We start from the raw sequence: 27504 nt of genomic DNA on the forward strand, positions 1-27504 counted from the left end.
TGTTAATATCCCTCCTGCTTCCACCCCAAACCTTGTTTCTGCCTTTGAGCAGTTGTCCCCCAGGCAGTGGTCCCAGAACGGGCCTGGCTCAGCCCTTGCCTGCCTCCAAAGCCTGTTGCCAGCTCGCTGTGCTGCAAAGGTGGTGAGATGCAACAAGCCTGCAACTGGATGCACATGCACTGCTGGATGCACACCCTACTCTGAGATTCATGTCCACCATTGGGTGCAACAACCTGAGGCCACCTGGACAGGAGTGGAGACAAGCCAGACCCAGGTCAGAAGTGCAGAGATGCGTCCCCAGCTCCAGCAAGTAGGTGGTGGGTGATGAGACCAGCCAGGTCCCGGGAGAAGGGCTTCCCTGGAGGAGGCTGTTCTCCGGGAAAGCCATTTCACTCTGTGGTCAGCCCTGAGCAGTTTTGGGGGCACATGTGCCTCATCCTTATGGCATCCTGGGGGCTGTCCCCAAGGATGGTGAGGCTGGGGACAGGCTGCCTCCATCCCTCACTCCCCATTGCTGTGTGGCTCCACGAGGGCAGCCCACGGCGTGCCTTGTGTTACGCAACTAACCACTGCTCAGAGGAAAAATAATGATCATCTTTAATGAGCGCAGCACTTGTCTGTCAGGGCCTGGCATCCCGCGCAGGGGCATGTGCAGTCATGCAGCAGGGCTGAATCATAACTCCGCTAACGATGCTGTGAGGCCCGTGGGGAGAGAAGCCTTCCCGTTAGCTCTGGGCACGTGTTGCTCTGCAGCACATACAGAAAGGCAGCTCCACGCCACCCTCCGTCCATCCCTTGTGCCCCAAGCTGCAGGATGGGCTTTGTCACAGATCAACCTTCTTTCCAGCAAGGTGTGGGATCAGGTAATGGGCCAGAGCCTGGAAAACCACATCTGTGGCTGCAATTCAGCCTAGAAGGGGCAGGAGTGTGCAGGGACCCTGCCCCAGTGCAGTGGCCATGCTGCAGCGTGGGGCCAGGGCACCGAGCCCCCCTCATCTTCCTGGGGTCCCTTATTCCATCCACATCCCCCTTGTTGTGGTCATCAGCTGTTGACCACCTGGGGCCACCACCTAGGAATTTGCAGAGCCGCAGGAGGGGCTCAACAAGCCGTGGCCAGAGGCACCCACCCGATTTATAGTGCTCACTCAGGCCATGAGCAGCATGGAGCTACTTCTGCAATAAAAGCCTGGGTTTGTTGTACAATCCTGATTTTCCTATGTCGGATGCACGGCTGGTTTAGGGTGGAGCAGGGGGTGCAATCCCACCCCGCCTCCCAGAGGGTGCCCCATGCTCAGGGAGGCTCCCCAGGGAGGGCAGGGGGCTGTGTGTCGAGCAGGGACGGGCGTCAAGCAATGCCCTAATAAACCCCATGTGTGTTTATCTCAGGCAGAAGCTGACCGAGATGTGCGGTGGGCTCTGCACCTCGCCCAGGCTCGCGTTTGCCCCTGGAGAAAAGAAGCTGTTGCCTTGGGGTTGTGCTGCCCAGCATTAAAAGCCGACTCTGAGCAGCGCGGGGGTGCAGGGGCTCTGCATGAGGCAGCAGAGCACCGCTTCCCGCTGCAAGGCCGCGGCCGGCCGCGCTGCCGCAGGGGCAGGCACAGAGGAGCATTTTTCAAACCGAGCTTTTGGATGCTCGCAGTGGGTTTGGGGCCGGGTTGTTAACGTATGAGAGACGCGGGCTGGTGGGTGGGAGCAGACTCGCACAGGCACTCGCAGCTGGCGGCTTCCCCCCAGAGAGGCACTGTGCGGGGCTGTGCACGCCCTGACAGCTTGGCAGGCAGCTGGAGCCGGCCCTGGGCAGTGTGGCGGGGGGCCCCAGGGGACCCCCACCCATGGGGGTGCCTCAGGGACCTCCCACCCATGGGGCACCTCTGCCTCTGAGGATGCCCTGCACTTACAGTGGTGCCCTGGGGGACCCCCACTCACAGGGGTGCCGCAGGGACCCTTACCCACAGGGTACCCTGGGGACCCCCACCTCCAAGGCTGCCCCGGGGGACCTGTGCTTGCAGGGACTCCCAGGGGACTTGCCCTGCTGAGGACACCCAGGGGACCCCCTTCCCCAGACCTGCCCTGGGGGACCCTTACCCTCAGGGGTGTCCCAGGGACCCCCACCCACCGGGATACCCCGGGGCAACACTCCCCCATAGGGGTGCCCCAGCGACCTGCTCTGCAGGGGACACACGAGGGGACCCCTGTCCCCAGGGATACCTCAGGGACCCTCACCCACCGGGGCGTGCTGGGGGGACCTGCACTCACATGGCTACCCCCAAGGACCTGCGCTGCTGGAGATGCCCGGGGGACCCCTTACCCACGGGGGTGGCCCCCCCCCGGGATGCCTCTCATCCATCAGGGATGCTCCGGATCCCGCAGCGCCGGGGGGGGGGGGGTGGTGCGAGCGGGCGGCGCGGCGCTGGGCGGGCGGAGGGGTCGCTGTTGCCGCCAGCACGGCCGTCCCCCCCGCTCTCCCCCCCCCTCCGCCGCCTTTTGTTCGCCGCCCGCGCGCGTCCCCGCCCGGCGGCGGGGCGGGCGGAGCCGGGGCCGCAGCCGCAGCCGCAGCCGGGGCCGAGCCCAGCCTAGCGCAGCGCAGCGGGACATGGAGGCCGCGCCGGCGGAGCAGGACCCCCCCGCGCCGCCGCCGCCGCCGCTCCCGGAGAAGAAGAAGAAGCCGCAGCGGGCGCCGTCGCCCGCCCGCCCCAAGGAGGTGCCCGGCTGGTCGCTGGCCAAGAGCCGGCGCGGCGGCGGCGGGGGGCACCCGGGCGCGGCCCCGCGGCTGGCGGCGGGCGGCGCGCACCCGCACCCGCGGCGGGCCGGCGGCGGCAAGGAGGGGCGCCCCGAGAAGCGGGCGGCGGCGGCGGCCCGGGCCGGCGGCAAGGGGCCGGCGGGGCGCGGCGCGGCGCGGGCGAAGGGGCGGTGCCGCGGGGCGGAGACGGCGGCGGCCGGGGCGCGGCGGCCGGGACCGGGGCCGGGGCCGGGGCCGGGGGCCAGCCTGACCGACAGCAGCTCGGAGGTGTCGGACTGCAGCGGCTCGGAGGAGGCGAAGCTGCTCTCGCTGGAGCTGGGGCTCAGCGGCAGCGACGGCGAGTCCCCGGGCAGCGCCCCGCCGCCGCCGCCCTCGGCCGGCGAGGCCTCGCCGCTGCCCGAGGAGCCCTCGGCCGCCTCCATGGCCAGCAGCCGCCTGCAGCTCAGCACCTCGCTTGCCTTCTCCGACCTCACCGAGGAGCTGCTGGACGCCGGCACCGATGGGCTGCTCCGCGAGCTGGAGGACCTGCGCTCTGAGAATGACTATCTCAAGGTGGGCACGGCGGGGCAGCACGGGGTACGGCAGTCCTGGGCATAGCGTGGCACGGTGGGCATCATGGGGCATGGGTCAGCATGGCACAGTATCCTTGGCCACAGCGTGGCTCAGCATGCCAGAGCATGGCTTGGCATGGCACGGTGCAGCATCTTAGGGCATGGATCAGCATGGCACAGCATCCCTGGACACAGCATGGCATCCCAGAGCATGGCTCAGTATGGCATGGCACCCCTGATCCGAGCATGGCTCCGTGGCTCAGCATCCCTGGACATGGGTCAGCATGGCACAGCATCGCTGGCCATAGTGTGTCTCAGTGTCAGCATCACTGGGCATGCCATGCCATGGCATGGCACAGCATGGCATGGCAGCCCAGGGCATGGCTTAACACGACACAGCATCCCTGGCCGTAGTGTGGCATGGTGTGGCATCCTAGGACATGGTTCAGCATGGCACAGTATCTCTGGCCTAGCGTGGCTCAACATCCCTGGGCAGGGCATGGTGTGGCATCCCAAAGCATGGCTCAGCATCCCTGGGCACAGCACAGCACAGTGCGGCAGCCCTGGGCATGGCTGGGCACAGGGCACAGCTCAGCCCAGCATGGCCTGGCTCAGCCTGGCATGGCATCGCTGAGCATAGCCTGGCCTGGCTCAGTTGGGCAGCGTACCATGGCATGGCTCAGCCCAGCATGGCATCACCAGGCATGGCCGGGCATGGTATAGCTGGGCCTAGCTCAGCGCAGCATGGCATAGCTGGGGATAGCCTGGAAGCCGTGGCTGGGCTTGGCTCAGCTCGGCACAGTGTGGTGTGGCTGGATGTAGGGCATGGCTCGGCTAGGCCCATCATGGCCAAACTGGGCATAGGGCAAACCTCAGCTTGGCACAGCGTGGCCCAGCTGGGCATGGTCCAGCATGGTGTGGCATGGCATGGCAGGGCACTGCCTAGCTCAGCATAATGTGGCACGCTTTGGCACAGGGCGCATGTTGGCACACCATGGGCCAACTTAGCCTGGTATGGCCTAGCTGGGCATGCATTGCCTTGGCATGGCGTAGCCGGGTGCAGCTCTGCTTAGCACAGCATGGCTCAGCATGGCCAAGCCTAGCATGGCCCAGCTTGGTATGGCTAGGCTCAGCACAGCCTGGGCTGGCGCAGCTTAGCAAAGCACAGCTCAGCATGGCATGGCCGTGGTCAGCCCAGCTTGGCATGGCTGAGCATGGCACAGTTTGGCTCAGCCCGGTTTGGCATCCTGGGACACAGCATGGCACGACCTGACCCTGCACGGCTGGGCACAGCTCGGCCCGGCACAGGGTGGGATGCTCCCCGCTGTTCTCCCTGCCTGCTGACGCTGCCAGACCCTGGGGAAATTTTCCAGCTCGCTTCTTTCCACCAGTTCCCATGCTCCCCGGGGCCTTTTTCCAGGCGTGCGGCCTGGCTGCCTGGTTCACGGGTGCATGGTGAAGCCGGGGCAGATGTGCTGCATGGGGACAGGGGCGCGGAGCCTTTCTGCCTCTGGGCACACATCAACCTGATGCACCCTGGCACGCATTGCCTGCTGTGGGATGGGCACAAACACCCACCAGGTACCACGTCCCGGTGGGCTGCAGGCATTTTGCACCCTCTGCTCTTCTTCAGGGTGGAGCTCTGGATGAGATGCTTGGGCAATCACCTGCTGGGGGGTTCAGGGCTAGGTGCCGCGTCTCGCTGGCTGCTCTTTGGATGTCGCAGGTTGGACATCAGGCCAGCTCCCTACCACTGGTGCCAAAGTTTGTAAATGTGTTGGGATTATAGCTACGAGGTGGGAGCTAGGCGTTGGGTGACGCGCTCGAAGATGCTCAGTCAGGCCCTTTGTCCATTAACAGAGCCCCGGTTCACAGCTGGTGTCCCAACTCCTGCCAGAATTAGCAGCAAGAGCTTAAGGGCTTTGATTTACTGAGAGCTGGAAAAATACAGATGAGGCCCCTCCAGTTTCCAAGAACATGCATGCAAACGCTGCCATTCCTGTGGATCGCACTATTGCTTCCTCCATTTCCATGTGATCTTCTTCCCGGCAAGCTGCAGGTGTGCAGGGTGCTGGTACTTTACCTGCCATGAGGGATGGCAACTCAAATCCCCTGGCCAGGAGCGGTGGGGAAAGCAGAGAGCTGCTGGAGGCGTGCACCAAGAAGCGCCATCGGGGTGCTGGTGGCATCCTCCGTTCTTTGCTGCGGCATCTCCTATGTGTGCTCGTGCCAGCATGTGAGTCCCTCTGCTCACACCTCCCTGACGTTCATCCTGCTTATGTTTCGGTGTTGTAGCTCGCACCTCCTGAAACTTGAGCAGGAGACCGCCGGGGTGGTACCCTGGCTGCAGCTGGACAGAAGCTGCAGCTGGACACGCTCACCCCTTGTGCTCCAAAAAAAGATGGAAGATTTGCCCAGTATCTCCGGCAAGGAGCAGAAAACTGTGCTGGGCTGCAGCAGGGTGCTGGCTTGTGCTGTCTCTGCTAAAAATTCAGGGATCTAGGACCTTATGGCAAAAATAAAGCCCTAACCCAAGCAAACGGCATCAGCCCAGGTTGGAGAGCAGCATGCAGGGAGCCTGCAGAGATGGCCTCTGGCCTCGGCAGCTCCCCTCCCCTCGGGTATGGATGAATCAGACTTATCAGAGGTGACTTACTTCCTAGGACTCACCCAAATAGCTGCAAATGAATATTTTTTTATTTATTCATCAGAGCCAGGTAAAATCTGGTGCGTTTTTAAAGAGAAATGAGGATTTTTTGGGGTGGGAGGGTTTTGGTGACGTTTTGGCAAGGGCCAGATGTGCGTGGTGCTACTACATCTGTGTGATGCACGCTGGCTTTTGGAGCTTCCCAGCAGAGCTGTTCTGAGCACATCACAGCCCTCTGTAGCAGTGCCAGCTCACGTTGCATCTTTCCTTGGCTGCCATAATAAAATGTACATATTTAAGCACACTTCACCCATTTCTCTTTGCAACCCAGATTTTTGCAAGGCTCTACCTTCCTCCTCCTGCTCTGAGCATAGCAGGCTGGTGTCTCCTCTTGCCCCTGCTCTCGGGTGTGTGCACTTGCTGTGACCCCCTGTAAATGGGTTATTTCAAGCGTTTCCCCAAAAAAGGGCTGTTTCTCACGCGCAGGTTGGCAGCTGAGCGAGGGAGGAGGCGTCTCAGGTGTCCTTGCCCCATCTCGCTGTTGCTGAGCTGTGCGGTGGAGAGCAGCTCCTGGCCCTGCTCAGCGGGCTGGAAAATGTGAGATGCAATACGGCAGCAGCTGCGGAGGGACAGGCAGACAAAGAGTGGGCACGGGAGAGGGTTTGGAGCGAGGGGAGGGGATGCCTGCAAACCCTGTCCTCTCTGCGGGAAGGGGCTTAGGCGAGAGCCACGTAACATCGTGAGTGCAGTCCTGCCTTCCCCCTCCTGCTGCCTGCCCTGCATCACCCCGCATCCCTCAGGGTTTGCGTGCATTTCCCAGCTCCGTGGAGAAACACGTAGGGTGGGTGGGTGCCTCATTTCCCCCAAGGCAGCTGGGGCCTGGTGCATGCCACCAGCGAGGGCTCGCTGAGAGCATCCTGTAGGGGCACCCGGGGCTGCGTGGGGGACCCGGAGGTTGTGTCTGGGCAGCCTGGTTGGCGCTGGGTCGCAGCTCTGCTGCTGTTCAGATCCTGCCAGGCCATGGGGGCAGGGACCGGGGGTCCCGGTAACCGCAGGCAGAGCCGGGGCACAGGGCTCTGCCATGTATCACCCCACCAGCAGCCACCCTGGAAGGGGCTTTGCAGCCTCTTGCTTTTTTGGATGCTGCACGACGCGGGTTGCGCTGCAGAGAGCCCCCAGCTGTTTGCCTGATAATTTATGGGGGCAGGTGTAAAGCTGAGAAATGTTGATTTTTCCCTCGCCAACGTGCTGTGCTCTCTGCCGAGCGGGAGCTGGCGTGCCGGCCAGGGGCAGGGCACAGCAGGGTGCAGCGTGCAGGCTGCTGCGCTGAGCTCCAGCCTGACATGGAGGGAAGGTTGGCTGATGTTTACTGTCAGAGCTGGGCTAGAGCTGCTGTTAATGCACCTAAAGAAACCCCTGTGTGTGACACATGGGTGTCCCTTACCCATCCTTTGACCTGTTGCACCCCAGCGTGGGCTCGGGGTGAGCTGTGTTTGCTGGGACATGCCTGGACACCCCGGGCAATTTCCTTTAGAAATCCCCTCAGGTTTTATTTTTTCCCTAGCAAATTCTAGCTTAATTCCCTCTTCTGTCTGTTGAGTGCTCAGAGTTAATTGAAAGCTGCTGCTTTTGTCCTGTAATCTCAGAGGAAGTGGTGCTTGTTGCTCCTGGACGGTAATCCCCGTCTTTGCACGAGGAATTGCAGGCTCTCCTGTGGGCGCACCCACTGCCAGCGCGGCCCCGAGCTCTGCACAAAGGCATCGATGCAAAACATAGAGGCACCTTCCACCCTTTCTCCTCCTTTGCATCTTGCGTTGAGGTTTGGGGGTGCGGGTGGAGGGTGCGAATGCAGGCAGGGCTGTGCTCCCCGGAGGGCTGCCTGTCCCTCATGGGCAGGCAGCTGCTGCTGCTTGGCTGTGTCCCAGAGCCTGGGGCTGCCAAAGCTGAGGGTGTATGTGCTGTCAGCAGCACAACAGCCAGCCATGTCGTTATTTGCATGATCCTGTCTTGTATCCGTTGCTGCTTTCTGCTTCTAAAAGATAGTGGATCCTGCTGAGGAGCTGTGAGTGTTGCACAGCGCGAGTCCCCTGGTCTGGTCTGAGCTTGCTGCATTCTTGCAGGCGCCTAAGCCAGCATGTAACTCCCCTTGAGCAGGAGATCCAAGGGTTTAACTCTCCTGCTGTAACCCTTGACAGGTCTGATCTGCATTTTGAGGTGTGCCCTGCCATCTCCACTGGTCCCCCTCCTGCCATGCCACTGTTCAGGGCCATCACTCTAAAGCTCAGCCCCTTCCAGGTCTTGCCCTTCTTGGAGGAGCTGATGCCCTGCAAGTGGGAGTGCGGACACGGCTGTAGCTGTTACCTTCTCCTGCTCTGAAAATGCATGGGTTTTTTTCTGAACTGGAACCAGGCAGTTTGCATCCCACCTTGCCACTTCTTAGTTTCCTTAATAATCTCCCCAGGTAGAGACAGTTTCTCCGAGGTTTGCTCGGAGAAGGTTGAAGGCGTATGTTGTCTCTTGGGTTCCTCTGTTGAGTGTAACCTGGCTCCTGCAAACACAAGTGGGGTGTTTGCTTCTGCACGCCATCATCCCTTGGACATTGAAACCAGTCTCCCTGGACTGCAGATCCCCAGCGTCTTTTCCAAGACAGGTGACTTCTGGCCTAAAAAACCCATGTAACCTTTGCTGCTGCAGAGATGGGGTGAGCGCGGATGCAGTGGTGGATAATCCTGGAGGATGGAGGGGGTGAACAGCCCATGGGTGCTGGGAGGCTGTGACTCCACGTAGGGGTGGGCACCTTTTTGTTTATGGGACAAGTGGCTGAGCCTGGCAGCCCCCACGGGCAGTTGTGTTGGAAAGAAGTAATTTATCTCGTCCTCAGCGTTGCCCACCTCGTCTCCGTTTCACACTTTATTTAGCATCGCTTATGGTGCTTCATGCTTGCAATGCCACCCCTGAATTTGGGATGTTTCTAGGAAATTCCTCCCCACTCCTGGCTCTGCTCTCACCTTTATCCAAATGGATTTTTTGCTTTGATTTTGCTAAGTTGGGCACCATCTCCAGAAAACATTCAGATGCAAAGGGCAAGGCTCAGTGGCTGTCATGGACCCCCAAAGCTGTCAGGGGACCTCTGTGCACCCCATGCGCTGCCTCCAGGAGCCGCAGGGCTCTTCTGCCTGCCGCAGCCTGGCCGCAGATGGGGTCAGCTTTACCATCCTAAGCTCTCTTCCAGTTTGCTGGCACTTTTCTGCTCTCCGATCCTAATCCAGTTATTATGGCTTAGCAGCACGGCTTGCCTCCAAGGGACAAGCTCGGGGCGGGCTGTGCGGCTGCTGGGCTGCAGCTACTGCGTGGGTTTATTGGCATTGCAGGAGGCGGGTGAATTCCTGCCACTGGAGCAAAGGGAGGCACCGCTTTCCCGGCCCCCCCAGTGCCAGCCGTGCTGCAAACCCCCCAGCCCCGCTCCCCACGGGAGCATCCTGCGAAGGAGCAGCTCAAGGCTGTACCACCAGGCTCTGCCCAGGCAGCGGCTTGCGCCAGACACGGCCTCCCCCTAAAATAACAGTTGCTACAACCCGAGGTATAAACAAGCAGGAGTTCTTAGCACGGTGAGCCCAGTCTTCCTTCCAGCAAATGTAAGGTTTGGTTGGGTTTTTTCCAAGGTCCCTGCTCCCTGCCCTGCCTGGCTCCTGCCTGGGGAAGCCTCATGGCAAACAGGAACCGGTACAGTCAGCGCTGGAGTGGGATGCAGACAGCCCCGCGTGCCTCTGCAATCGTATTCAAGCCACGATTCGCATGACTTTGGTGGTGAAAGGTTGTTTTCCCCCATCCTGTTGCAGAGCGACTGCTCACCTGCGACGCATTACGCAATTTTTCCCATGAAAGCTCCCAAGGAATAGATCCCATAAACCAGCTCCCCGGGCTGGTTTGGCTTACAGGGGTTTTGCTGGTGTCCCTGGGGCGGTGGCACTGCACTGTGGGGTGGGCAGTGCTGGTGGTGGGTTTCCATCGGGGTCGTCGCCCTGGGGTGCACTGCAGCCATCGCAGGGCTGTCTGCCGGCACGTGCAGTTCGTCCGTGGGGAGTTTCACACCTGAGCTGTCCAGGGGGGGGTTTCTGAAACATGCCTGCAATGATGCCACTTCATGGGACGGTCTCTGGCTGTCCCTGGAGCAGCCCAGCCGGGTGTCCCTGGGATACCCCGCTGCCCATCTCGGTGCCTCAGGACTGTTTCTGCCCTGCTGTTGTTCTCAAGACCCCCCGGCAAGAAGCAGAGTGGTGGAGAGTGGCAGGACGCTGGTGGCTGCAGTGCCGCCGCGCTCTGGCAGCCTGGGCCAGGAGATAATCCAGGATTGTCTAATTGATGTTCCTTATTTGTCACATAGTGTTTAAAGCCAACAGTGAGCGACTGTGTTGACTTGTCCCCTCAGCTGCTGCCCCCCCTCTCTGGGCTCGGCTTTGCCTTTTGGGGGAATTCTTGCAGCTGGGGCTTTGTCTCTGCCGGGCGAGCACGGCAGCGAGCGTGCCAGAGCCTGGCAGAGCCAGCGCGGTGCTGCTGTCTCAGGCTGTAGGTCACTGTCACGGGCGGTGTCGGGAGCAGCGGGGTACTGTCCCCCTTTGCCTGGGGTGAATCGGGGCTGTGCATCCCCGCTGTCTGTGCTGGATCCTCATCTTGTCCCTTCCCGGGCCATGCTGCAGTGCAACACGGCAGCGTGAGCCCCTCACTTCTCAAGTGGCAATTGCATTTGGCAGTGACAGGGGGTGTTTAGTGGCGGGGGTTTTTTGGCAGGAAAGCAGATGCTTGATCCCTTCCCAGGAGTGTGCTGGGTCCACCGGGTCTTGTCGAGAAGGAGAACAGTCAGTGTGACAGCTGGAGCGTTTGCTTGGAGGATTTGGGTTGAGACCATGTTCATGGGGACCTGAAAAGAGCTTTGGGCAGCGCAAGCCTGTGTGGGTCCCCAGGGACCGAAGGGGACAGTCCTTGAGCATCCCCAGTGGCCATAGCTCTGTGCTGGACGGGGAAGTGGCACTGGGGCTGCGGCTGTTACAGGGGGTCCCACAGCGGCTGTGTGCCGCAGACCCAGAGGAGGCTTTGGGTCAGCACTGGTGCCAGCAGGACGTCACCCCTGGCCCTGCTGCGACAGCGATGCCGCAGCCCCGCAACGGAGGCTCTGCTGGGCTGGGAGAGGTTTGTCACCATGAGAGTTGATGAGACCAGGAAGGGGTGGAACGGGGACCCAGCGCGGCAATTGCTGCTTGGTGGCAAATCGAGGGGCAACTTCTGGTCCCCAGCGCTGGCGGCATCTCACTCGTCCCCACATTGCCTCCCCTGTCCTCGCCTGCCTCCCTGAGACATCTTTTCCAAAGACAACCTACGTTTTTCTCGACGTGGCTGCCGCCTGTGCTGCTCCTGCAGCTCCTCTCCCTCCCCCACCTTCCTCTTTCTTTTACTGCAAATATTTATAGGCGCCCATGTTGGCTGTCCCCCCCCGCCGGGTGGCTGGCTCGCCGGTTGGGTGATGGTGCCCAGCTGGCTCTGAGTCCTTTTCCTGCAAGTATGGGGCTTGACCCGAGGGGTTGAAGGTCTGTGAAAATGGCTCATGGGATGGAGGAGGGCAGGGGACCCATGGTGGGGAGGTGTCCCAGGGGCAAAAGAGGGGAGAGCAAGCTGCGGAGTCTGTCGCCTCTAACACGCACCTCCCCACAGGATGAGATCGAGGAGCTGCGCGCCGAAATGCTGGAGATGAGAGATGTCTACATGGAGGAGGACGTCTACCAGCTGCAGGAGCTCCGGCAGCAGCTGGACCAGGCCAGCAAGACCTGCCGCATCCTGCAGTACCGGCTGCGCAAGGCCGAGCGCCGCAGCCTGCGCGTGGCACAGACAGGCCAGGTGGACGGCGAGCTCATCCACAGCCTCGAGCAGGACGTCAAGGTGAGGCCAGAAGGGCGACATCCCCATCCAGGCAGTCCCCAGGTCCCCCAAAGCGTTTTTTGGTGAGATGTGGACATGGTGGCTGGTGAGGCACGAGGGGGTGGCGGGGGATGTTGGGGTGCAGGGACCTCCGCGGGGTCATGCTGTTTATGGGGGCCGTTAACGGGGGCATCATGATTCCCCGTTTGCAGCGGTGACAGGAGAAGTGGGGAGCAGTGCTTTCAGCTCATAGGTGGTCTGGGCGTGGGGGCGTTTGGGGGGATCCTGGGGGTGGAGAGGGCCAGCGTTGCCCAAGGATGGGCATCTTGCAGTACCATACATGGGATTCGTCCTGTGTGGCTGGTGCCCAGCCCAGCTGTGTGCCCCGGGGTTGAGCTCCCTTATCCTGCACTGATGGGGACGGGGCCACCACCATGGGCTGGAGCAGCACGAGTTGCGGAGGGAGGGAGAGCAGGGACTAGGACCCTGGGGACCTGGGAGCTGCTCCTCTTGGCCGTCAGGGAAACCTTGCAGAGCACGCTGGGCTGGGGCAGGGACAAGGGAATTTCTGCAGGGTGACATTGCCTCGCCCTCGCCGGGCGCTGGCCCTCGAGGAGCCGCCGGTGCCGGTGAGTGTTTGCTGAGGGCTCTTGCCGACACAGCGCTGACAGGAGCGGGGTGCGGTGGCAGACGGAGACGGCTCGGGGGGGATGGGCAACAGCTCGAGGACTAACTTAGTTTTTTGAGCAGAAAACAGCCAGCCCCAGAGCTGAGATGTGCCACAAGTGCGGGGCTGCGAACCCGCCTTGCCCTGCCTGTCCTTGCCGGGGGCCCGGCCCCCTACCCAAACCACCCAGCAGCCCCCAGCTTGGGGTGCTGCTGCCAAACCCCCCCCCCCTCCAGCTTCTACCTTTCTGGGAAAGAAAGCGCATCCCATCTCGGGGGAGACAGGAGCCCAACCCCATGGCCGGAGCCCCCCCAGCCCTGCAGCAGGGCTTGCTGCATTGGTATCCCGGGCTGGGCAGGGGACCAGGGGGACTGGGGACAATTTTTCCCTTCCTGCAGATGCAGAAGCGAACGCTTTGTGCTGTTAAGCTCCCTTTATGCTGGGAGCTGCCCTCTTGGAGGGATCTGGAGGGGGGGCTCTGGGCTGTGCCCGGGATGGATGGAGGCACTCTTCACCCCGGGGGCAGCTGCCTTTTTTTTCCGTAACATGATGCAGCAGCTCGCCTTTCTCCCAACCGGCACAGCTGCTGCCCGCGGCGAGAGGCTGCCTGCTCTGGTGCTGCCCGCTGGCTTTTCCAGCTTTGTGGGGGCTTGTCCAGCTTCGTGGTGTGGGAAAAAAGTACGAAAAGGCGACGAGCATCCTGCAGCATCGTGTTAAGGTTGGGGAAGGGAGGGTTTGGCCAGGGGGTGGGGACGCAGCCGGCAAAGGGGGAACGGCGGTCATGGCACCCGATGGAGGGGACACACACGGGGGCCAGCACGATGTCTGCTCCAAAGGGTCTCAGTAACAGCCTGACGATCTCCGTGGGTGCTGTATGAGGACTGTAGGTGCCCAGGCGCTGCGGTCCCAGCCCTGTGCACACTGCACCCAGCCTGATGACAGCTCCGTTGTGTCCCCAGGTGGCCAAGGATGTCTCCGTGCGGCTCCACAATGAGCTGGAGGCGGTGGAGAAGAAGAGGATCAGGCTGGAGGAGGAGAATGAGGACCTGCGCCAGCGGCTCATTGAGACAGAGCTGGCCAAGCAGGTGGTGCAGAACGAGATGGACAAGCTCCGAGAGGTGAGTGGGACATGGGAGGGGGGACCGGGAGGCGTCCCCAAGGCTCTGCCTGTAGCAGGTGTCCTGGCCCTGCACTGCAGGATCCCCCATCCCTGCTCGCATTGCTGAAACCCAAACCATGCTGCAGATGCCTGCGAAACCCGAGCAGCGCCTGCCCTCAGCGAGGCATGCTTCATCCCGCCCTGCGGGCACCGGGTGGCTCTACCCCGTCCCGGGGGGGGCTACGGGACTTCTCCCCTGCACTAGAGCCACTTTATGGGTCCTCAGCCACTTGCTCCAGCCCTGGGACGTGCCAAACTCCCACAAGCCAAAGCTCTGCATGATGTGTGGAGTCCGCTGTGCCCCTGGCACAGTGCCCGGTGCTGGCTGTATCCTGACCGCATGCTGCTGGTTCAAATTGAGCTCAGCCGCGGGGCTGCATGGCAGCAATGTCCCAGTGGTGCTGCAGATGTGGGTGGGTGCACAATCCCATCTGTGTCCTGGGAAGCCATGTGCCACGCATGTACCTATATGCACGGGTCCAGGGCGCTCCATGCCATGCTGGGTTTGGGACCAGCTCCCAGCCAGGAGCGATGTCATCCTCAGTGACAGGAAAGGCATCCCGGTGACAGCGTGGACTTGTGATCCATCGCAGCACTTGTAACCCACTTCCCTACTGCCTGGGATGCCTTTGGTCCCCGGGGAGCCTTAGGAAGCGTTGCTGGCTGAGCCATCAGGACAGCGTGTGGGAGGAGATGTGCCGTGTCAGAGCTCAGGCCTTGCTCCCACCGAGGATGGGGACATGACGCAGGGAGGGCTCTCTCTGCCCCCAGCCATGCTCCCCTGCGTGGCAGGGCAGGGAGCCAGCACACAGCTTGGCATCTCTGTGGCCAGCTCCAGTTAATGCCGGGGCCAGCTCCTGGCGAGCTGCAGGACCTGGCTACAGTTGCACCCATCCCCTCTGCAGCCACCTTCTCGCAAAGTGGCACGGAGCAGCGTCACCCCAGACAGGGTGTCTTGTCCCTCCACTGCACAGCCTCTGCTAACAGGCGTGAAATGGGTTTCCCTGCAGCCAGCAAGCGTGGGCTGAATAACAAATGGCAGCAGCGGGAGCTGGGCTGGAGGACTCTCGTGCTTGAAAAACAGGCAGAGAAAACGTTTGCATGGTCAGTGTGCAGGGAGACCTGAGCGCCAGCTGCTGCCTTGCCCTGGCAAAAGAACATGGGACAGGATACAGCCCCTGTCTGCGGCTTCGTGAGCCCGAAGGGGACGCTGCCGGCTGGCACGAGACCCAGCACAGATCAGAGCACAGCTCCCCGAGCTCAGGATGGCGTGTCCCCAGGCTAGCAAGGGCATTGGGGTTACTCACTGATTGCAGAGCGCTAATTAGACAAACAAGTGAGTTAACAGCCCTCCTCCACCTCCTCCCTGCTGCTGGAGGGCACAGAGCGTGGCAGAGCTTGTTAGCAGCCAAGCCAACATGGAGCGGAGGCTGTGCAGGGCTGGGCTCACCTCTCAGGGGTGATTATTTCTCCCTTCCAAGAGGTTTCTCTCGTAATTGGATAATTGTTGGGATGGGCAGATCCATCCCCAAAGGCGCATGCATTTGACCCTCTGGCTCTACCCCTCCATGGCATCTCCTGGGGGGCAGGAGAAGAGTGGGACCAGTCCAGGTACCCTGTGCCAAGTCTGCCGCATCGAGCTTGGCCGTGATGAGACCCTTAGGCATGGACATCCCAAGGGATGCACCAAGGTGGAGAGATGACAGCCACCATCTGACCCAGGGTGCTGTGCTTGGGGCTGCTTGGGGCCGAGCGATGCCCTTTGCCAACCCCGGTCCTCAGCGCAGTGGGGGTGAGGGATGCCGACGTGGCACAGCCAGCCCCCGGGAGAGGCTCTGCAGCAGCAGCAGCTCCAGCGATGGTCGTGGCCTTAATAGGAAAGCCTGGAGCCCAGCACCTTGGCACAGGCCGCAGCTTACATTTCACAGCTGCTTTCTTTGGCTGCTGGGCCTCAGTGCCAGCTTGGAAGTAGGTCCAGGGTAGCCGCACGGATCGGCCAGCACCCATGGGGGGCTGCGTGGATGTTCTTGAGGGTTTTCCCCCAGCTCCTCTCCCCAGATAACTGGCCCTGCTCTGGGCACCTGCTTTTTTCCCCCCATTCCGGTGTCCCTTATTGCTCTGTCTGGCCTCCCATCTCCCAGCTGTCCTCAATAGCCTGGAGATCATCCCTTGTGTCCCCAGAGACCCTGAGGGCAGAGTCAGCATCATCCTGCTGAGGAGCCCTCCCCATAGCTAAGCGACCGGGACATGTCCCTTGCTTGGGGAAGAGGCGAGGGGGAACGTCATCATCTGCTGCTCCCACACTGGGATGCCCCAAGAGCCATCCCTTGGCCTGGGTGTTGGATTACCCGCTCCATCCAGCCATGACAGGACTGTGACTTAGCCTCTCCATGGCTCATTTCCTGCTCACTCCTGCTCTCTCACTGCTCGCTTGCCTGCAGGGGGAATTTCTGGCCAAACATGATATGATGCTTTCCAGTCCAGCTTCCCCAAAGCAAAGGGCCTCAGCCCACTGGGGCTCTGGTGTTTTCCTGGGGTTCACAAGTGGCTGGAGAAGTCAGCATCGATGTCCATCCATGCTGGGTCTGTCTGTCCGTGCCGGGATGCCGTGCCATCGCTGCGGGTAACAGCGCTCTCTTCTCTCTGCAGAATTCCTTGAAGAAGCGGGCGTCTCGCTCCATCGGGAAGACCGAGAAGAAACCGTCAGTGCAGGTATTGGCGCCGGCGCGTCCAGGGCACGCCACGGTGGCCCACCGGCACCCCAGGTCATGGTGCCAGCTGGAGACTACGCCTGGCCCAGAAGTAAATCTGGGCATGGCAGTGCCATCCCCTCGCTTGCAGGGCTTTCCTGCCTTTCAGAGACCCTGCATAAGGGAGGGATTGATGTGCTGGGCCATCCTCATTGTCCTCAACCACTCCCTTGTGTCACTTATGAATGGAGCGTGAGTGGCCGGCTGGTGGCTTTAACCCTTTCCGTGTGTCAGGACTCCAGTAAGGAGCTGAAGGACTTTGGCTTTTACATTGCAAAACTGCTTCTGCTCTTGGGTTGTGGCTGTTGCAGCCTGGGTCCCTCCTGCCTGCACCAGCAGCTCTGCTTGAGGATAGCCTGGGAGCCCCGCGGGGTTTGGGGGAGCTGAGGGTCCCTGTGGGGAACGGCTCGAGGCCGAGCTGTCCCTGCCCTGCGCCAGGCTGCTGGCGTAGAGCAGGGGAGGGGGGATTTGCCGGCGGCAGCAGGATTTCAGCTGTCATTTGCTGTTGGGCTGAGCTGCTGTGACTCACTAATGCTGTTACTGGGGCTCAGAGGAGCAGAGCTGCTGTTGCGGGAATAGAAATGCAAGTGTTTTAATACTGGAAAAAAATTATTTCAAAGGCAAAAGACCTGAAAGGTTTATTTTGGGGAGTAGGTCTGCTCCCCCAAACCTGGGGCAGGGAGGGGGACCCTGTCAAGACACTCCTGCCACATGCTGCTGAGAGCATCTCATGGCGGGGACCCCGAGCACCCTGAGGGTTTCTGGGTGACCTGTGTCATTGCTGGCACAGCCCACTCTGTGCAGCCATGGGACGGGGATCCCCAGGCCCTCAAAGACTTTCCCCTTTGGTCTTTTATTTATCATCTCCCTTTAACTCCATTGTTGAGAGCCCTTTCAGGCCAGCTGATGGTCCCAGCGTCCTGCCCCTCATTTCCCCAAAGAGCAGTCCGTGGCTTTGCACCTACACCCGGCTGTGCCCTGAGCCGAGGGGGCTGTCCGGGAGCCCCTCCATCACCCCCCTTCCCGAGGCTGAAATACAGCCCCTCCTCTGCCTCTTCCCTGGGCCGGAAACAAACCCCAGCCCTGGGCTGCAGTAAAACCCCCCTCTGCTTCCCACATCCCCGCGGAGCCGAGACCCCTCAGCCTGGGGACACGGGGCTGGATGCGGCCCCAGCTCTGCGCTGGGACCAATGCTCCAGGAAGAAGCCGGCGCTGGAAAGCAAACCCCGAGCTTCCCCTGGTGCAAACGCCCCTGGCTGTGGCCCCCCCAGCCACTCCCTCTCCCACGCAGCCGTGGTGGCCCCGCAGGCACAGATGCTGGTGACTCATCGGTGGCTTCCTGGGCCCCTTTCTTGCCTGGCCGCGCTGGGCGAGCGTCGGTGCTCACCGAAAATGGAGCTGGGGGGACAGACTCAACGCTGAGTTCTGCCCCAGACCCCAGGAGCACTCGAGGTGGTTTTGGGGACGTGTGTGTCCCTCCAGTGATGCCAAAGGGCAGAGGGACACGCCGGGCTGCTGCTTTTTTTTTCCCTGGAAAAACAGGAACTGAGGTCATGTCTGCCCCGGCGGGGAGAGCTGCCCGCGCCAGCCCTCCCCTAATCTCCGCAGCTAATTAGGGGGGGGCACAGCTTTAATGCGCCTTAGCGAGGCCGCATCTCAGTGCGCGAGTGCGGAAGAGCAGCAGGGTGGTTCCTGCAGTCACAGCAGGGCATTTGGGGAATAAAACAGCACCCCAAACTCATGGGACCCCCCCATCGCCCCTGGCCTCAATATGAGCAGCCCAGGAAGTTTGCAGAGTAAATAGCTGCTGCGGGGTTTGGGGGGTGTGAGCGTGGGCATGGCTGGACGGGGCTGGGGGGTCAGGAGCACCCAAAGAGGGGGATAGCTTGTTTCTGCCAGCCAAGGAAACAGGAAAGGGGATGAGTTCAGCCAGGCAGAGGGCTGCTGGGGCCAGCAGCCACCCGGCCAAAGGGCTCGGCCACCTCTAGCACCCGCCCAGGGCTTCAGCACGTGCTGCGGGGCGAGAGTCACAGCCCGGCAGGTCCCCTCCTGGCAGTCACTGCGCCAGAGCTTGGAGCACTCAAGTGACCCCACGGCACGGGAAGCCACGAGCTGACGTCAGGAAATCCTGGTCCTCCATCCAAAAAGCTTTCCAAAGCAGAGAAACGGTCTGCCTGGGCAAATAGCCGAGATCCTAACTGCTAAATTTAAAAAAAGCACGTGGAGAAACGGCCCCAAGAAGCAAAGGGGCTTGGGAAGGGACCAGCGAGCTGATGCGGGGGGTGTGCCTGGGTTTTCTGTCCCCTGGCAAGGTGGTGGCAGCAAGGACGAGTGCTGGGCGAGGGCTGGGACTTCGGGAGATTTCCAGCTGAAACCGCTGCTTCTCTGCCCCGTGATGGAGTGTTTGGGGCTGAGCAGGAGGAGCAGAGCCCCGGTGGGGGGGCTGCAGCGGCAGCAGCACCAATTGTTTCAGCGCTTGCCAGCTTTTGGGAGGAAACCTTGGTGACTTTTATTTTGCTCTGTGGAGTCTGACGGCTTTTCCTCTCCCTCTTCCCCGTGATGGATTGGGCTGCGGCAGGGCTGGGCTCGGTCCCCGCATCCCCAGCAGCGGCTCGATGTCCTTCCTGGGGCCGGAGCCATGGGTCTCCTCGTCCAGGCATCCTGTCCTGTGTCCGGGCTCTCCCTGAAAGCCTCCAGGATGGATCTCAAAGTTTTTTCCCCTTCATGAGCAGGGGCTGCAGCTTCCCTGGGATCACCAGGGTGGGAGGGTGGCATGTCCCCAGGGCTCGCTCAGAGGCACTGTGGCCCCTGAGAGTGCTTTTCTAATGCCCGTGCCCTCTCGGTCCCCAGGAGGACAGCGCAGACCTGAAGTGCCAGCTGCATTTTGCCAAGGAGGAGTCGGCCCTGATGTGCAAGAAGCTGACCAAGCTGGCCAAGGAGAACGACGGCATGAAGGAGGAGCTGCTGAAGTACAGGTCCCTGTACGGGGACCTCGACAGCTCCCTCTCCGTGGAGGAGCTGGCCGACTCTCCCCATTCCCGGGAGGCCGAGTTGAAGGTCCACCTCAAGCTGGTGGAGGAAGAAGCCAACATCCTCAGCCGGAGGATAGTGGAGCTGGAGGTGGAAAACCGCGGGCTGCGGGCGGAGATGGACGACATGAAGGGCCAGGGGGACAGAGAGCTGCCGGGGCAGGACGTGCGGTTCCTGGCGGGCATCTCGGGCTGCGGGGACGCGGGGGACACGGTGGCGGAGCTGCGCCGGCACCTGCAGTTCGTGGAGGAGGAGGCCGAGCTGCTGAGGCGCTCGCTGCTGGAGCTGGAGGACCAGAACAAGCTCCTCCTGAACGAGCTGACCAAGTACAAGTCAGACCATGAGCTGGATGTGACACTGTCGGAGGACAGCTGCTCGGTGGTCAGCGAGCCCTCGCAGGAAGAGCTGGCCACGGCCAAGGTGCAGATCAGCGAGCTGAGTGGCAAGGTGAAGAAGCTGCAGTATGAGAACCGCGTGCTGCTCTCCAACCTCCAGCGCTGCGACCTGGCCTCTTGCCAGACCAGCCGGCCCATGCTGGAGACCGACGCCGAGGCTGGTGACTCAGCGCAGTGCATCCCTACCGCCGGCTGGAGGGATGGGATGGGCAGCAGCGAAGCCGATGGGCAGGACAGGGTGCCCGGCGGTGGGAAGGTGCCCGATGGTCCCACCAAGCTGCTCAAGCCCAAGGACCTGGAGATCTTGCTGGGCATCCGGGACCAGGCAGCACTCGTCAGCAAAGCAATCGACATCTTGATTTCGGATGCCAACGGCTTCACCTCCGGGCTGAAGGCTTGCTTGGACAACGAGTGCGTGGGGGGGCTGCTGGGCGAGGCAGTGGGTAGCGGCGGTGAGAGCCCCAGCGATGCCAAGCTGATGAACGTGCTCCTCATGCGGCTGGGTGTGCTCCAGCAGGACCTGGGCTGCTTCGCAAGGAAGGTGGACCACCTAACCGGCGGCCTCAAGGAGCACACGGACTCTTTCCCCTTCTCTGGCCCCGGCAGCCACGACACCACCAAAGAGGGGCTGCAGAAGGAGCATGCCTCCGACTTCCAGGTACGGGCTTCTTCCCACGTCTGCCACAGCTGCCGCCGCTTTATTTGCCGCCCCGTTTCCTCCCGCTTTAACGGAGCAAACCCCAACCCCCAACGTAACCTCCCTCCTGCCTCTCCAGAACAAAACCCAAACTAACACCTCGCTGCATGCCAGTGGCACCGGGGACAAGGTAGGACTCTGCTCCAACAGAGTGTGCCCAGGGCAGGAGGCGGTGGGCATCCTGGAGCATCCCGGCACGGGCTGGCTGTGCTGAGGCTGCCCTGCCCATGGCCAGGGGCTCTCAGGTGCGATCCCGCCTTAGCAGGCGTTGACGTTTCAGCTGCTTTCCACCAGCTCAGCCCAACATCCCCAGCTCGGAAGCTCTTTGCTTATTGGGGATGAGCTGGGTGGGAGGAGAGCAACCTGCAGCCTCCTGAAAGCAGCCCAAATTGCGGGGACCCCAGTTGCAAGAAGCCTCAGCCCCCACTGGTACCCAGGCAGGGTAATTTGGAGAGCAAAGGCTCCTGGGCAAATCTGCATCTGATGGGGAGCACCTTTGGAGCAGTGGAGAGCAGCTCATGCCCTGCCGTCCCTCTCCTCTCTGGGGGGCCCAGCTCATGCCGGGGGCCAGGGATGTCAATAGTGGTTGGGGCTGCCGGCACAAGCCCCTTTCTGGAGCACACTCGCTTGTTCAGAGTCCTATTTTTCTGCATGTGGTCCCACCAGCCCCAGGTCCCAGTCTCCCCCAGTCACTGCATGGCACCATAACTGGTGTTTGCACATTTTTTCCCTCTTTCTCTCTTTTTTCCCCTTTCCCCAAACAATCCAGGCCACGTGTCTCCTCATCCTGTGTTTCCTTTTGGTTTCCGCATTGTCTCCTGCCATGGTGATGAAGCTCCTTCTCCTCATCATCCTTTTTGTTGTCTTGTAGTTCTTTACTGTTTCGGAGACCCATTGTTTTGTTTTCTGGCTTTTTTTTCTTCCCGCTCTTTTGGTTTGTTCTCATTAACTTGCCCACGCATGCAGCAGCCTGATTTTAGGGACGCCGACCCTTACCGCATCCCCCACGCCAAGGACACGGACCCCGCGCATCCCCGGAGCTACAAAACCTGCCGGCCTGAGGAGAACGACTCCTACGCCACTGAGGTACGACGCAGGCAGGGAGCCGTGTCCCCTTGGCCAGCGGGGTTGGGGACAGGGCTATGGGGACGGGGCTGATCCTCTTGAGAGCCGGGGACAAGGGAAGCTGCAGACCCCCATTGGGGAGGGACATGGGGAGGCGCAGCCAGGTGCAGCCCACCGTCCCCATCCCTTCCCCGGGCCGTTGCAGATGAAGGAGCTGCAGCTGGTGCTGTCGGAGGCCAACGAGAGCCTGCGGGGACTGCAGGAGCAGCTCTCACAAGAGAGGCAGCTGAGGAAGGATGAGGTGGACAACTTCTCACAGAAGATCTGCCAGGTGAGTAGGCAACAGCCCCGATCCCTGAGATACAGGTGTCCCCACGCCCACAGCTGTGTCACCTCCAGCCACAAGCTGATGACCCACTTGGGGACCACAAGTGTCATGCAGGACCACATACAGCGTGTCCCAACTTCAAGGGGCACAGGGGCTGAGCACACTCCTCCTTGCACATGAGTGTGTAGCCATGCAGGGCTTCCACCCATGGTGATGCCTCGATGGCACCGCTGTCCCCAGTACGCTGCCAGGGCATTGCAGCTCTCCAGGGGTGTTAAATATGGGGCCAGCACCAGCCTCAGCCCAGACTCTGGGGCGGAGGCACCACACTGCTGCCGCCAGCCCCTGTCTCAGAGCCCGCATGTCTCTCTGCAGCTGAAGGAGGACCACCAGAAAGCGCTGCTGCGGCGGGAGTTCGAGCTGCAGAGCCTGAACCTGCAGAGGCGGCTGGAGCAGAAGTTCTGGAGCCAGGAGAAGAACCTGCTGGTGCAGGAGTCACAGCAGTTCAGGCAGAGCTTCCTCCTGCTCTTCATGAAGCTCAAGTGGTTCCTCAAGCGCTGGCGCCAGGGCAAGATGGTGCACAGCGAGGGCGAGGACTTTTTGGAGGTACTGTGGGCTGAGGGGCTCCCACCTCTGCCGTGGAGGGGGGACCACGCTGTCGGGCATCCCCGGGGCTGTCCCTCGTGCCTACATGTCCCACCCAGGCCTGCTTGGGTGTCCCCCATCCCTGGCCGTGGGCTGTGGGTCCCCTCATCACCCCAGCCGTGGTGTCTCCCGCAGGTGAACAGCATGAAGGAGCTGTACCTGCTGCTGGAGGAGGAGGAGCTCGCCCCACAGCAGCAGGCTGACAACAAGACGTGCGCTGGGGACACCTGGACCCCCAACACGGTGAGCGAGGTCCTCACGAGCCCAGGGGGTGGGCAGGATCAGCCCCCGCTGTGGCTGCATGGCATGGGGTGACAGCTCCTCTCGGGGTGCATGGCTGGGAGGGGATGCTCCCCGCTGGCATGTCACTCCCAGGGGTGGTTCCCTGCCCTGGTGGCACCCCCTGTCCCTCACCCCAGGGGTGAGCAGCCTGTGGGGCTGGGTTGCAGAGAGGGCAGCTCCCACGGGGTCCCACCCTGTTGGGTGCCCTCCATTGCGGGGCCCCAGCTCCCTCCGCTCACCCCCGATCCCCCGGCAGCCCAACGAGTGCATCAAGACACTGGCGGACATGAAGGTGACCCTGAAGGAGCTGTGCACAGAGCTGCGGGAGGAGCGGCACGGCGCCAGCGAGCTGCAGCAGCAGTTCACCAAGGCCAAGGCTGCCTGGGAGATGGAGCGCGCCGAGCTCAAGTGCCATATCGCCCAGGTGGGAGCCCCAGGCACCCCGTGGGCTGGTGGAGCTCCCCCTTGCCTGGTGGGGATGTGGGGCTGGGGGGCTGCCTGCGCCGTGTGCCAAGTGCTGGCTGTTGGGCAGGGCTGGGAGGCAGGGTGGCACTGTGGGAATCTCAATTAGCAGCCGCTCCAGCAGGCGAGTTTCTATAGCAACGGGGCTGGCATGAAAATCTGACTGTGGAGCAGCAGAGGATGCTCTTTATTCCTCCACTGTGTTTGTCTGGGGCGGGCGAGATGGTACCAGGGCTCAGCATCCTTCCCCAGGACAGGCATCTGGGAGTGGCATCAGAGCCCTCCTCTCCTCCCCTGGGTCACGGCGCAGGTGGGGGCTCTGCACCCCGATAGATGCTGCAAGAGGGATCTACAGCTGCGGGGAGGGCAGCCTCGGCACTGGGGGAAGCTCCTGCCTGCAGAAGCAGTCCCATCAGTCTCCCAGCCCTGCCCTCACAGCGATGAGGGTTTTCCGCTCCCTCACACTGTGCTGGCAGCAGCCTGTGGCCGTACATCAGCGCCGTTCCCCAGAGTGGGTGCCAGCACCTTCCAGGCAGGATTTCTCCAGGCAGAGCTCAGCGGTGGTCCCCAATTCCCCTCTCTCACCCCCAAAAGAGAGCAGAGCTACCGCGGTGGCAGCACCCCAGTTTCAGGTGCCTTCCTGGCTGCCAGCAGCAGCAGCATGCTCGGGATCTGCTCTGCCAGCCCTGCAGGTGATGCTGCCCCTCTCCAGGAGCCGGGTCCAGCAGGCAGGATTGCAGGCAGAGCATGGCCGAGCAGGCAGGACATTCAGCCCGTGTCCCACTGGGTGACCGTCTGACGGGCCGTCTGGCATGACATGGCTGCAAGCCAGGGCTGGCTGCAGCTCGGCTGTGCCCACGGGCGAGCCATGCTGTGCAACAAGGCCTTGGGGACACGCTTATTGCCCGACCTGGGCAGCATGGGACCTGCACTGGGAACCGGGATGCCCGCAGCCTTGCCCCTTTGCTGGGGGCGTCCAGCACCACGCTGGAGCCATGGGTCCCCCACAGCCACCAACGTGTTCCTGCAGCTGGAGTCGAAGGCAGGCAAAGGGATTGCAGAGCGCGCGCTGCCGGACTGGAAGGTGGCATTGAAGAGGGAGCGTGAGGAGCACCAGCATCTCCTAGCCGAGTCCTACAGTGCTGTCATGGACCTCACCAAGCAGCTGCAGATCAGCGAGAGGAACTGGAACCAGGAGAAAGTGGAGCTGCTGGCCCGCTTCAAGGAGGAGCAGCAGCAGGCAGAGCAGCAAGCGAAGGACCTGCAGAACAAAATCAACCAGGTATGGTGTCCCATATCATGAATATGTCCTCCAGCCTCTGCCACTTGCCCCCCCTGTGGGCCCCAAGAGTGTTTGCATGCTCTTGGGGCACGCACCAGGGGCAAGGACAAATGCTTTTGCTTGCCCAGAGGGGCACGTGTTGCACACGTTGAGTGACCAACACATTCTCCAGTTGCAGAAAGGAGCCAACCCATGGGCATTGAAGCATTCTGAAATGGAGAAGCACGGCAGCAACTGGAAAGAGGTGGGCAAGAGAAGGCAGAGGGCTCTCGGGGTGCTCGTTGGGCTCAGGTCTATGCTAAGGGTTAGATGGGAGGTCATGTGAACCCCAAATAACACCCCCTTGAACAGCAAATGAGGCTGCAAGGGGGAGCACCAGGGATTGGGGAGAGGGTGGAGAGCGTGGCTGAACCCCAAGGGCTTCAGTGGAGTTATAAAAAGTTGATTTAGAATACATGTGGGCACAGTGAGCCCCATATAGCCCTGGGAATGGGATGCCAGGCCTGGGTGCATGGGGGAAGGTGGTAGTGCTGGAGAGGAGCAGGGTACAGCCCCTGCTCCAACCCATCTGTGTACTTTGGTCCTGTGCTTGCTGACACCAGAGCTTTCTTCTGTGTCCTCCTAGGCTCTCAATGAAAAAATCACAGACAAAGAGACAATCTCTGAAGCAGAAGCCAAGGGAACCAACCTCAAAAGGTGAGTGCGCTGGTGCCTGCATGGTCCCCGGGGCACGGAGGAGGCTGCGCGGGGCTGTCCCTGGGCTTGGCAGCCCCAGCAACTGGGGGGAGATGCAGCCATGGTCCAGGGTTGTCCTGGAGGCCAAGGGCTCCAATGAGGAGCAGGACTGGGTGCCCAGGAGGGTCCCATTGGGGTAGGAGCAGGGTGCCTCCAGCTGCCCCGCAACCCGCTGCCCTGTCCCCTTGTAAGCCCTGTTCTCTCTCCTCCCACAGGACCAAGTCCGTTTCCTCCATGTCAGAGTTTGAAAGCTTGCTCGACTGTTCTCCCTACCTCCCTGGAAAGACTGCGCCGGGGCTGGGCGACCATTCCCGGGGCAAAAAGGCATCCGCAGCCACCCAGCTGCTGCCCAACGGGATCCGGGACAGCGCCGGTGTTCCTCCCTCAAACTGTACATATGTGAATATTGAGCAACCTGCCCCCGACAGCCTGGCCAAGGAGAAGCTGGGCATCTCTTCCTGGGACTACTCGCGAACAAGCAGCCTCTCCGGGCACGACCCAGCCCAGAAGCAAATGCAGAGAAGCTACACGGCGCCCGACAAGACAGGGATCCGCATCTACTACAGCCCGCCAGTGGTGCGGCGGCTGGAGGCGCCTCTGGTGCACAACAAGGAGGGGAAGATCATGATCGAACCCGGTTTCTTGTTCACCATGGCCAAGCCGAAGGAGCCGGAGGAGTCAGCCAGCGCTGAGAGCACCTACAGCCAGTGGCTGTGCAACTTCTCCAAGCAGCAGCGGGAGCTGCTGGACGGTGGCACGGTGGAGAGCGTGGTGCCATCAGTGCCCCGCTTCCCCCCATCGCTGCACGACCTGGAGATCTCTGGCAACATGAGCGATGACATGAAGGAGATCACCAACTGCGTGCGGCAGGCCATCCGCTCCAGCTCGCTGGAGAGGAAGGTGAAAAGCGCCTCCAGCCAGACAGTGGGGCTGGCCCACGTGGGGACGCAGACCATCCAGACGGTGAGCATTGGCTTGCAGACTGACCTGCCGCGCGGCAGCGGCGTGCACGGCAAGAGCTGGTCCCCACGCAGCTCCTCCCTTGTGTCTGTGCGCAGCAAGCAGATCTCCTCCTCCCTGGATAAGGTCCACTCCAGGATCGAGCGGCCATGCTGCTCCCCAAAATATGGCTCTCCAAAGCTCCAGAGGAGGTCTTCCTCCAAGCTGGACGCCTCCAAGGACAGGAGCCTCTGGAACCTGCACCAGAGCAAGCAGAATGGCTCTGCCTGGGCCCGCTCCACCACCACCCGTGACAGCCCCGTCCTCAGCAATATCAATGACGGCTTGTCCAGCTTGTTCAGCGTGGTGGAGCACGCAGGCAGCACCGAGTCCATCTGGAAGCCGGGCTGCCCCGAGAGCAGCCGGACCAAGCCCGAAGCACCCAAGTACGGCCTCGTGCAGGAGTTCTTCAGGAATGTCTGCGGGCGGGCGCAAAGCCCCACTGCCCCCCCGGAGAAGAAGGAGGCCACTGGGGAGGAGGGCAGCAAGAGAGCTGAGCACCCCAGCCCAGCGACCCACCACCCGGCCGAAAACATCTCCCGCGTCTTGAACAAGAAAGTCCTCAAGCAGAGCAGCTGCGAGGACCCCAAACCCTTGTCCCCCAGCCAGGGGAGTAAGGACGCAGCCCTGCGGGACCCCGACCTCATCTCGGCCATAGCCAGCGAGGTAACAAGGCAGGGTGCCCCCCTGGGTGTCCCGCCATGGCAGGGGACGGGGTGCCCGACCCCTCTAACCCCCCTGTGCCCTGTCTGTCTTTGCAGGACATGGCGTGTGACTGCAGCTCCCAGTCCCTCACCTCCTGCTTCGCCCGGCCGTCCCGCTCCACCGTCCGCCATTCCCCCTCCAAGTGCAAACTGCACCCCACAGACCCCCCCAGGGCGGAGGAGAAGCCGGGGGCCTCGAGTGAGTGAGGACGGGGGGCCGGGGGACACAGCGTGCCTGCTATCCACTCTCCTGCCGGAAGAGCGCCCACGCTGACGCCCCACGGGGGCCCCTCTCGGAGGCGGCACGGGCGCATCTGTCTCCTAACCGTCCCCTTGCCCCCGGGGACGCTTACGAAGCAGATGTAGAGCTGGCGGCAGAGGCTGCCGGCAACCCTGGGGTGTGCGGGGACATCCCGCCAGGGTGGCTGCTTCACCTCCCACCTGTGCGGAGACTCG

The 27504-nt window shown here is 61.9% G+C and overlaps 1 protein-coding gene across 2 annotated transcripts in view; it reads left to right on the plus strand.

The window, feature by feature from the left end:
* The first annotated feature begins 3117 nt into the window (after nucleotides 1-3117).
* Nucleotides 3118-27504, plus strand: part of MTCL2 (microtubule crosslinking factor 2) — a 29945-nt gene continuing 5558 nt past the window's right edge. The window contains exons 1-15 of one of the 2 annotated variants that reach the window (XM_076351677.1): nucleotides 3118-3292; nucleotides 11645-11869; nucleotides 13475-13633; nucleotides 16324-16386; nucleotides 19275-20507; nucleotides 21513-21632; nucleotides 21817-21942; nucleotides 22315-22545; nucleotides 22720-22827; nucleotides 23123-23290; nucleotides 24359-24610; nucleotides 24783-24854; nucleotides 25236-25306; nucleotides 25561-27010; nucleotides 27106-27247. In XM_076351677.1, coding sequence (XP_076207792.1) covers nucleotides 3161-3292; nucleotides 11645-11869; nucleotides 13475-13633; nucleotides 16324-16386; nucleotides 19275-20507; nucleotides 21513-21632; nucleotides 21817-21942; nucleotides 22315-22545; nucleotides 22720-22827; nucleotides 23123-23290; nucleotides 24359-24610; nucleotides 24783-24854; nucleotides 25236-25306; nucleotides 25561-27010; nucleotides 27106-27247 — 4552 coding nt within the window. In that variant the 5' untranslated portion in view covers nucleotides 3118-3160. The remainder of the gene's footprint in view (nucleotides 3293-11644; nucleotides 11870-13474; nucleotides 13634-16323; nucleotides 16387-19274; nucleotides 20508-21512; nucleotides 21633-21816; nucleotides 21943-22314; nucleotides 22546-22719; nucleotides 22828-23122; nucleotides 23291-24358; nucleotides 24611-24782; nucleotides 24855-25235; nucleotides 25307-25560; nucleotides 27011-27105; nucleotides 27248-27504) is intronic. The other variant, XM_076351678.1, reaches the window with a different exon arrangement.

Source organism: Aptenodytes patagonicus, chromosome 14 (genome assembly GCF_965638725.1).
Source record: "Aptenodytes patagonicus chromosome 14, bAptPat1.pri.cur, whole genome shotgun sequence".
Lineage (NCBI taxonomy): Eukaryota > Metazoa > Chordata > Aves > Sphenisciformes > Spheniscidae > Aptenodytes > Aptenodytes patagonicus.